Source organism: Urocitellus parryii, chromosome 3 (genome assembly GCF_045843805.1).
Source record: "Urocitellus parryii isolate mUroPar1 chromosome 3, mUroPar1.hap1, whole genome shotgun sequence".
NCBI classification, from domain to species: domain Eukaryota; kingdom Metazoa; phylum Chordata; class Mammalia; order Rodentia; family Sciuridae; genus Urocitellus; species Urocitellus parryii.
Window position 1 is genome coordinate 5,443,385 of NC_135533.1, and position 10,867 is coordinate 5,454,251.

The 10,867-nt window shown below is 43.4% G+C and overlaps 1 protein-coding gene across 2 annotated transcripts in view; it reads right to left on the bottom strand.

The window, feature by feature from the left end:
* The window catches only part of Nub1 (negative regulator of ubiquitin like proteins 1), a 30,907-nt gene extending 20,255 nt beyond the window's left edge, over positions 1 to 10,652 (bottom strand). The window contains exons 1-5 of one of the 2 annotated variants that reach the window (XM_026379808.2): positions 10,582 to 10,652; positions 8,067 to 8,184; positions 3,830 to 3,997; positions 2,331 to 2,389; positions 1,060 to 1,130 (exon numbers count right to left, since the gene is read on the bottom strand). In XM_026379808.2, coding sequence (XP_026235593.2) covers positions 1,060 to 1,130; positions 2,331 to 2,389; positions 3,830 to 3,997; positions 8,067 to 8,184; positions 10,582 to 10,652 — 487 coding nt within the window. Of the gene's footprint in view, positions 1 to 1,059; positions 1,131 to 2,330; positions 2,390 to 3,829; positions 3,998 to 8,066; positions 8,185 to 9,912; positions 10,381 to 10,581 lie in introns of those variants that run through there. The other variant, XM_026379809.2, reaches the window with a different exon arrangement.
* Positions 10,653 to 10,867: the final 215 nt, after the last annotated feature.

Genomic DNA, 10,867 nt, shown 5'->3' on the forward strand with positions numbered 1-10,867 from the left:
TAAACTGATATATAAGAAAATGTTGAATATCCCTGTAGTCCAGAAGCTGGGAAAAGCACTTTTTCAACAAAACACAAAATGTAAAACAAGAGATTTGATAACATCAAAATCAAGGATTTCTGTCCCATGAACACCACCACAACAGAACAGAGATTAGATGACAGAGAAAAGGGACCTGTGATGCGTAAGACACACAGCGGCAAACGGCTGGAGATGGCACAGGAAGGGAAGGCAAGAGTGGCCGTGAAGGGCCACAGCGCATCAAGCTGGAGACAACTGGATTCGTGAGGCCCCAGAACCCACTGGAAACCGATCAAACCACAGGACTGCAGGTACCATGGCAGAGCTGATGCCTCCCAATCTCCACTCACCCTCGCTCCAAGCCCTGCCCTCCGAGCCAGTGATCTGTGAGGCGCTACAGGAGATCTCTCCCCAGATGGACACCTTCCCATTTCCTTAGGAGAAACACTCTAGGACCGAGTAAGGCAGATCTAGCCCCCTGAATCAACAGCCGCACTCGTGGCATCTGGGGCTCAAGAAGCCTGTGGTGTGGCAGCCATCCCAGGTGGCCTGATGTTACCAGTGTCCTTCCTTCACCCACTAAGCAGAGGAGCACCTCTCCCCACCACCAAGTTACAATAGGCAGAAATGTCTCCTAATGGCAGAATGAGCCTGGATGAGGACCACAGCTGTGACTTCAGCTGACTCTGCCTGCCCTGCAACCCCTCGTCTTCCACACCGGGCCCCTCAATCTGGGCCCAACATGAGGCCACATCAGCCGGGGGCTCTCCCAAGTCTTCCCTCTCAGCACACACAGACTGTAGCTGACCTCGTGATGAGCATCTCTCTTCTCCTCTAGCAAACAGCAGGCAGTGAGTGTTTACTGGGAAGCTATTTTCTGCTTTACATTTTTATTTAGTGAACTTCAAACTCAAGTAACTGGGGATTATTTAATAAAACTAGATATTTTTAAATACAGGAAAATCAAGAAAAAAATGGAAAGTCATTATTTCCATATTAGCTTTATGGGAAAATTCTGCATTCTCTGCTATAACATACCTAGTTGAAGCTGTTTCTTATTTATGACAATCTTGATGTAATTTTCTTGAAATCCAAAGGTTTCAGCTATTCTGCAAAATAAAACCGGTGAAAACTGTAGGAAAGCAAATTTATTTATTATACACTAAAAAGATTTTAATCATGATAACCATTTTATACTCTTATTCAAAAACACCAGGATCTCAATTCACCGACTCACAGACATCACCTCACTTTAACAAAGCTGGCTCTCTAGTGGCAATCTGAAGCTCCAAGAACAGTCCTTTTCCCACTGTTTTACTGGGTGTTTCCTCATGCAGTGGGACCACTGGGATGTCTATCCATTTGGGCAGGAGGGCCTTCATTGCACACCAGGATTAAAAACTACCTCAGACCTTCCAGGGTCTCCCCAGGAGGACCCCCAGCAGGGGCTGGTCCCTAGGATCTATTCATGGGTGCTGAAGGAAAGTTGTGTTTTGAATCCATCCCTAATTGCCCTGAGGTAGACCAAAAAGGAAAATGAGATACTGAATGGCCCTGGAGACCTCAAAACACCATTTAAAAAGATACAAGTAAGGACTGGGGACGTAGCTCAGTGCTGGAGCACTTGCCTAGCGTGAGTGAAGCCCTGGATTCCATTCCCAGTCCCCCAAATAAATTAATTATATATATAAGGAGATGAAATACTCAACCAGGGTTTTCACTAGTGACATGCAGGTCTATTTTTTAATTTATTTATTTATTCTAATTTGTTTTACATGACAGCAGAATGCATTTCAATTCATAGTATACATGGAGCACAATTTTTCATGTCTCTGATTATACACAAAGTAGAGTCACTCCATTCATACCTTTATACATGTACTTAGGGTAATGATGTCCTTTTTTTTAACTAAGAGACAATAGTCTGAAATCAGCCAAAACATTTTGCTGAGGATCACAGAAAGCTACTGGTGCACTAAGGATGGAATTCAAAACCAATACTCTGTGATGCCAAGCCGTCTCCCCATTTCTACCCTATTCCTTCATTCAAACACCCAAGCCCTCCTTTGAGGTGCATAGTCTCCATCTCACCCCAAGCTCCTCCAGGAGCAGAGAAGAGGGTGCAAGTCTCAGGCCACCATTGCCTATCACTGAGTCCAGATAAGCCACTCCATCACAAGTTGCAACTTCTCTGACATAAAGGAGGATGAGAGCTAACCAGCCTCTCTTACAGGATGGTCCCAGAGGATCTGGTGATTGAGTGTAAAGAAGGGCAGAGCACCTGGGACCTGGAGCTCACAGATACTTACTTAGACCTCAGGTCTCTGCCAGTGATGTGCAATCGAGTCTCCAGTAAGTTTTTCCTGTCCTATTTAAAAACAAAACAAAATAAAATGTACTTAAATTTAATACCAGTTACAGCTGTTACCCTATGAAACTGGAAAAGCTGGTATCACGGATATAACATAGGTCCCTGCCTGCCTGGAAGAAAGGCCTAGTAAACACAAGCCAGCACAGACTCACCCAGTGATCTGAGTGCCCTCAAGGGGGCAGCCATGCACCACCACCAGACAGGGCTGCTCACAGGGTTTGTCACAGGGCCAGCTATACTTATAACCAAATTTCAGAACATTTTTCTACCGTCATCCCCTCAAATAAACACCATGTCCTACATTCCCATTTCTTCCCTTTTTCTCCCCACCCCCTGTACTAATGTATGTTCTGTCTCTACAGATTTGACTCTTCTGAACTCTCCATATAAGCAAGATCATGTGGCCTTTTCACTCAGCACGCCAGGTTCCCCTGCCCCCCAATCAGTACATGGACCTACAACTCCAGCATGTTTTTTACTTTAAAATCTGAGATAGGGTTGCACTAAGTGGCCCAGGCTAGCCTTGAAATTGCCATCTTTGTGCCACAGCCACCTGAGCTCCTAGGATTACAGGTACGTACCACCATGCCTGGCTTCACTCAGCAATTGCTGAAGGTGACCCAAGTTTTTTTTTATTTCTGTTTTTGTTGTTGATTGAGTTTTTTGTTTTGTTTTGTTTTGTTTTTTGCAGTACTGGGGACTGAACTACTACTGAGCTAAAGCCTCACAGCCCATCCATGTTGTAAATGTGTTTTTCATTCTTTCTTATTGCTAAATAGTTTCTCATTGTAAGGGTGTGCCACATTTATTTATCCATTCATTCACTGATGGACACTTGGGTTATTTCCACCTGCTGGCTATTATGAACAGTGCGCCTACAATTACTGACATATATATTCTTACATACACTTTTTTATTCCTTCTGAGAAGGATTAACGTGGGTTGGTCCTGAGAGGCATCTCTGAGTGCCCTGCCACAGTGACATTTTTACACTTGGACCTCTGAGGATGTGGCCCTGAGATGAGGTGGCCCCACCTAGGTCCCTTTGGCCCAGCTTAAGCACTCATTGGGCTGCCCTCTGACCTCCACCAGAATAGGAAACAGATAAATTCCTTTCAAATATGTCCTAGTGCATAAGGTTCTAGAAAACCTGATGTCCACTTTGACTTCCCAGTATTTCTAAACATTAAGCTAGAAAGAGATGGAACATGACACAGAGCTCTGTGACGTTTCAGAGATCCTAGAGAAGCAAGCTTGCCATGGAGGCTGCCAGTTAAAGAGCCTATAACAACAACAAAAATGAGTCCACAACATCAAATGTCAACATGTAAGGTAACTTAAGGCATTTAACTTTGGATTGTAGCTTTACAAAAACAACAGTGTATTTGATCATAATACAAAATACTGATCCCTGTGTACACTCAGGGAATTACTCACTTTTCTTAGTCTTGAAGGTAAAAACACCTCAATTGTAGCAACCCCAGTTGTCTTGTAATTTTCATTTCCTGTCCCACGTTCAATTGCTTTGCAACGTATTTCTTCTATTATCTTTTCTACTTCATTTTCACAACATTCTAGTTTGTCAGAGTACTTCTTGGCAAGATCCTAGAAGGAAAATCAGGAAACACAGCTCAATATGATAGCAATTCAAACTAGGCCAAACCTAGGAAAAGACATGGAGGACTCGGATGCGCAGAGGTCCCCACTGAAATGCAGTCATGGCTCTCAGAGCAGATCCAGGGAAAAAGTAAAACATCTACAGAGAGACAGGAAAACAGTCTCAACAGAAAAGTAAAACTAACTAGAACTATGCAAGGGGGAAAGAAGGGTGGGGCATGACTTTTGTGACCTCAATATTTTAAGAAATTGGGATAGGGATGTAGCTCAGGGCTAGCATGTGCCAAGCCCTGGTTCAATCCCTAGTACTGCAAAAACAGCAGCAGCAGCACAACAACAAAATATTTTAAGAAACAGTGAACTGTTAAACACCACTGGAAGGAAAAGAAAAAAAAATAGAGAAAACATTATAATTTTTCAAACTTGTGAGAACAAGACAAGTTGAATAACTTTCTTAATGGAAAATTCTCAAGCAATGGTACTGGTATAAAATTATTTACCAAGGAGAGCTTCAGATTTCAGAATGAAAAATTAAGAAGATTTAAGAAGCCTCAAAAAAGAATGTGAGCTAGTTATTACTTAGAAGTCACTATGTTTCTTTCCACTAGTGGCTTAATATCTCATTAAACATCTCAAAGTTGTAAGCATCTACAGCCCATGCTTTCGTTAAATTTATGATGCCATACTATGAAGCACTAAAAATGATGTTGAAGTATATATTTATGACAAGAAAGATGTTCATGGATATACAAAGTTATAAAAAGTCAGAATATTTTTAGAATAGTAAAAACTTATCTATAATTCATTTTTGATAGTCACAAAGGAAAAGACTGGGAGAAAACAATATTGATGATGATTAATGTATTTTTAAACTGCATTACTTATGTTTTTTTAAATATTTTTTTATTTTTTAGTTTTTTAGGTGGACACAATATCTTTATTCTATTTTTTATGTGGTGCTGCTGAGAATTGAACCCAGTGCCTCACACATGCTAGGTGAGTGTGTTACCACTTGAACCACATCCCTAGCCCCTTTACTTATGTTTTTTGTGTGTAGTTATACACTCGTGTACCACGTGACTACATTACAGTCAATGATGGACTGAACATGGCAGTAGTCCCATAAGATATAATGAAGCTACCAGGTGTGGGAGCATATGCCTGTAATCCCAGTGGCTCCAAAGGCCAAGGCAGGAGGATTGCCAAGTTCAAAGCCAGCCTCAGTAACTTAGTGAGGCTCTAAGCAACTCAGTAACAAAATACCAAAATAAAATACCAAAAAAGGTTGGGGATGTGCCTCAGTAGTTAAGAGCCACTGGATTCAACTCCAGGTATTAAAAAAAAAAAAAAAAAAAAGATATAGTGGTGTTGAAAAATTCCCATTGCCTAGTGACATCATAGAGCATCACTCACATGTCTGCAGTGATGCCAGTGTGAACACACCTACTACCCTGCCAGCAGTGTAAAAGTACAGCACATACCATTATATTCAGTAGATCTGCTCAATAATAATCATCAATGATTGTGTTATGGTTTGCTCACTTAGTGTACTGTGCTTTTATCATTATTTTAGCATGTACTCCCTTCTACTTACATTTTAAAAAGCTTAATTGCCATGCCAAGCCAGCAGCAGCCCCCTACGTCTCCCATAAATCACCTAATGACACACGTCTCAGAACTTACCTGATAGGAAGCACCCTGCAACCAGTTGTACTATAGTGGCTAAGATGCCCTTAATCCCCAAATCCAAAATCCAAAGCCTTCTGAGTGGTAACATTATGCCCTGAAAGTTTCAGAGTTTTGGATCTTGGAACATTGTGGATATTGGATTTTCAGATTCTTGATGCTCAACTGGTAAAGTCTGGCCAAATATCCCCAAATCAGTAATGCTGAAATCTGAAATACTTCTAGTCCAAAGCATTTGGGATAGGGATACTCAATCAATACATGTTTGGGTTGTTTTATTTATTTTTTTAACCCAGGAGTAATTTTATCACCAAAAGGTGAGTCTTTTAAATAAAATTCTTTAAAAAAAAAAAAAAACTTAGTGTAATTTTCTAGAAAACTTAATGACTACTGAGAGTGTTTATTTTTTTTTACCTTGTGACACCAACCAATTCTGATAACACTGGGTCCTGCTGTTCAGTTTAGTTCTGACACTAACTACACAGAGTGGGCATCAGACCCCACAGGCTGGACGGCTCAGTCTCACAAAAGGGCCTCACTGCAGACCCCAGGTGCCAAGTACCCAGTTCTCTGGTTACCCACACTTCTGTTCCACTTGGCTATAAAGTTCCAAATATTCCCCCTTCCGGATTTAATAATTCACTGGAAATGACTCAGGAAAATGCTACGCTCATTATTCTAGTTCATTCTAAAGTTACAGAAGTGAACACTCAGATAAGATATAAAGGTGAGGTCTGGAAGCGTTCTGAGCAGAGGAGCCTCTGCCTCACAGGTTCCGTGGACGAATCTGTCAATTTAGAAGCAGGTGTCCTGCCACCTAGCATTTTTATGGAGGCATGATTGATTAAACCATGGACTACTCATGGTTAACTTGCTCTCTAGTCACTCTCCTCTCCCCAGAGCCTAGAGAGTGGGCCTGAAATTTCCAAGGGTCTAACCAAGGAGCTTGGTCTTTCTGGTGACCAGCCCTATCCAGAAGCTGTGAGCCACCAAGCTTCATTAAGAGGAAAGATGTTCCTATCATCCTTACCACTCTCGCAAGAGTAGTAACTGGGGACAAAGATCAAATATCTTATCATGTCACACCCATTTCTGAGCCAATAAACTATAAAATTCAGAATATGGGCTGCAAAGAAGGAAAGGTGACACCTGTCAGGACAGAAAGAAAAGAAAACAAACTCTGGTGCTGTCTGCCACCTTCTGATGGCACCACTATGTTGCTACACATGACCATTTAATGCCCTCACAACAATTTATGGTCCCTGATAAATGTTACCTCATGTTCAGGATACCCAGACTCAGAAAGCAGAGAAGATCATGCTAGGATGTTCCAATATGGGAGATTTCTGTCAAAAATGAGTAAAGTTTTTCTGCTTAGAAAGGCAAGAAAATTTCAGTTTCTTGAAACATCACGTAAAATAATACCATTTCTGATGATGCCATAAAAAACTGTTAGAAAAAGTACTTTGGAAAAATGAACACTGATGGCCATAAAGAAATGGGGGAGGGAAGCAATTGTTTTATAGCAGAGGATGACATCAAGGAGGACTGAGAGGCAGACCACGCAAGGCAGTGACATAATGGTACTGGTCCTGGTCAAAACTGGGTCTCAGGTGAGGAATTGTATGTAATTTTATGAAGGTATTAAAAATACCCTGCACTCCCATGGTTAGAATGTGAACGGTGTTCCTCAAAGGCCCATGTGTTTAAAGGCCTGATGCCCAGTGTGACACTATCGCAGGAGATGGAACCTTATAGGTGGGCCTATGGGAGGTCCTTAGATTTGGGGGTATGCCCTTGAAAGGGAATCCTGTCCACCCTCTCTGGCTTCCTGGCTCATGAAGTGAACAGTTTGTTCCACCACTAGCTCCTGTCATGATGTGTCACCCTTGCAGAGGCCCAAAGTAATGGGACCATTCAATCTTGGACGAAACCTCCAGAAGTATGAGCCTTTATAAATTGCCTCAGATACTCCGCTATAGTGACAGAAAGCTAAAACAATGCCTGAGAAGTTAGGCAACACAGTTATTAATAAAATACCAGTAAAAGGGCTGGTGATGTAGCTTAGTGGTGTAGCACTTGCCTAGCATGCATAAAGCCCTGGGTTGATCCCCAGCACTTTCCCCCTTTTCTCTCTCCCTTGCCCTGCAATATATACACATATACACACACATACATGGGTATTTATCTAAGTAAATAAAAACAAGCTTGTTGACTCCTCGTAAAAAGTGGGGACCTGCCTGTCACTACTGTTTTCTGTGATACCCAAAGTTTATATGGTCATACCTGGCAATTTCTTGTGACTCCAGAATCTTATTTACCAAGAAGATTTATAACACTGCTAATTATTTACATCTTAAAAGAAAAATACCTTTAATGCCAAACCAACTTCTTTATTTTCATGTGTATATGGAGGTTTCCAAAGTTGAATCCTGTCTTCCCTTAAAAACTGGGTCAATTTTGCTTGAAGATATTTCTTCTGTGCCATCCTTAAAAGCAAAATTGTACATCAATAAAATCCCACCACATTTCTAGCTCACCTAATATGCTCAGGTGTTTTGTAGAATAAGCAGAGTTCTCTTCCTCCCTCTCCAGTTTAATCTAAATTACCAAGGTTTTAAATATCTCTAGACTTTTCTAAAAATATATAAAAATATATGTTCTTGGGGCTGGAGTTGTGGCTCAGTGTTAAAGCACTTGCCTCACACACGAGGCACTGGGTTCGATCCTCAGTACCACATAAAAATAAATAAATATTGTGTCCATCTACAACTAAAAAATATTTTAAAAATATATGTTCAATTATATATAATACAAAACGTGATTCCAAAGTTGCTATTATGTGACAAGGATTATTATACTTTTCTGTTGCTTACCCTGCTATTATTCTGTAATCTAAGAGAAAAGATAAGGAAAGATGAATACCTAAAGTAATAAACCTCTTTAAGCAACTAAATATAGAGTTGTAAATTCACTTGTACTTAAGATTATTTTTAACACAAAAGACCAACCATACTGGAAGTTAACATAAAGAAAGAATAGCTTGAACCATAAACTAGCAATAATATTCTCTATATCTGAATTTATATATACTACTCTAAATTTATTTACACTGTCTCTGCACTCTGTCACACAATCCCTTGCTGTCTTGTTATTCTGTCCCAAGAATAACTTCACTCTTCCAAAGAGGCACATGCCATGAAGGAGATGTCAATGCATCCTGCACTAGCACAGTCACTCAAAGGGGTGTGTGAGAAGCTGGCAGGTATAGTACAGTGCTGTAGGGTCTGCCAGATCAGACAAGGAGTAAAAAAAGTAAAAAGTTATCAGCTCCTGGATGATCAAGACAAGCTCTAGGGAGCAAATATATATATACAAATTATAACCTAGAAAAGCAACATTTTTTCTATTGAGGGCTGGTATTTCATTCTTCCAAACCTAGTTCACCTGGTTTTTGAATCGAGTGTATTAGTTTAAATGTATTCCATTAACAAATATTTTTAAAAACAATCAGAGAGGGTTCTGTATTTTAAATATATATATATATATATACACACACACACACATACCCAGGAAAGAATTCTATATTTTCAAGTATTAACAAACTACTTCTCACAGCAAAGCATAGCAGGACTTAGTAGCCTTAGCTTTTCAAATGCAAATAACTTAAAAGACCTCGTTACAGCTGGGCACAGTGATGCACACCTGACATCCTGGGGGCTCTAGAGGCTGAGGCAGGCGGATCTCAAGTCCAAGGCCAGCCTCAGCAAATTAGACTCTAAGCCACTAAGGGAAACCCTGCCTCAAAATAAAAATTAAAAAGGGCTGGGGATGTGGTTCAGTGGTTAAGCGCCTCTGGGTTCAATGCTTATACACACACACACACACACACACACACACACACACACACAACCATTTTTGTACTACTCATAAATCTTCAGAAATCCTGAATTAGAAATCACACAGGGTGCGGGGATAACTTTCATGGGCTGCTTACTGGAAACCAGTTATTTGTACAGCACTCATTGGCCCTAACCAAGCCACTACCTGACAAAAGGGCCAAAGGATGTCACAAACCTAGCCTGTGTCCCACTCCAGGGAGCAGATCAAGAGCTCCGGGTCTCTACACCACATAATTTTTTTTTTTTTTAATTCAGCCACTGTCTGGAAACTAACAAAACTTCAGTTATAGAAACAAAACAAGCTATGACACATACATGAAACCAAGTCAAAAGGGGAAAAAGTCTAATCAGCAAGTTTTCGACTTCAGCTGGAGAACTTCAGTCTTCTGCATGCCACACAGTGTTCCCCATGACAACCAAGACACCAAATCCTCCACTATCGCTGCTTCAAACCGAAACTGGAACTGCTATCCGCGCGTCCTTTCACTTTCACTTCCTCGCTGCAGAGGAGCCAGCCGGCCGGGAGCCCCCGCCGAGCTGAGCGTGCAGACACGCGCACACACACGCACACACGCGCACACGCACACATCTCCTCCCAGGAGGTCAGGAGTAGAAGGAGACAGTCCCTAGAGCTGGTGGAGGGCGGGCCGGCGCGCAGTCCGGTCTGCTCGCCAGTCCCGAGGGCACCCGGGCAGGGGCGGGACGCGGCACCCTGACGGGCCGCCGGACTCGCACGGGGCGTTGGGGCTCCGTCTCCCCGAAAACGAATGCACTGCGCCCGCTTTTAAATGCCTCGGCCCGGCCGCTGGCGCGAGCCGCAGGGCCGGAACCGCCAGCGCGTCCGAGCGCCGCCGCCGCCCCGCCCGGCTCCGCGCAGGCCCTCGCCCGTCGCCGCCGCGCCGCGTCCGGCTGGGGCCGCGTCGAACCGCCGGAGCGGGGTCGCCGGGCAGCGCTGCTGAGGCCGCGCTGCCGCCGCCTCCTCACCTGCGCCGCCGCCGCGCCCGCTGCGACCTGCCGAGTGCCCGGATGCGGCAGTGGCCGCCGTTTATTTTCATTCCGGGTGAGGCCGGCCCCGCCCCCGTCGCCGCCGCCGCACCGCCCTCGCGGTGCCCGGGCGGGGGGTGTGGGCGGGGCTATAGCATGCTGTGGGCGGGAAGGGGCGGGGCTGTGGTGCTGTGGGCGTGGCTATCGCGGGCCCGTGGGTGAAGTCGGGCGTGGGGCTGGCGAAGGTAGACCCTGCGCAGGGCGGTGGAGGGGGCGGGGCGGAGGC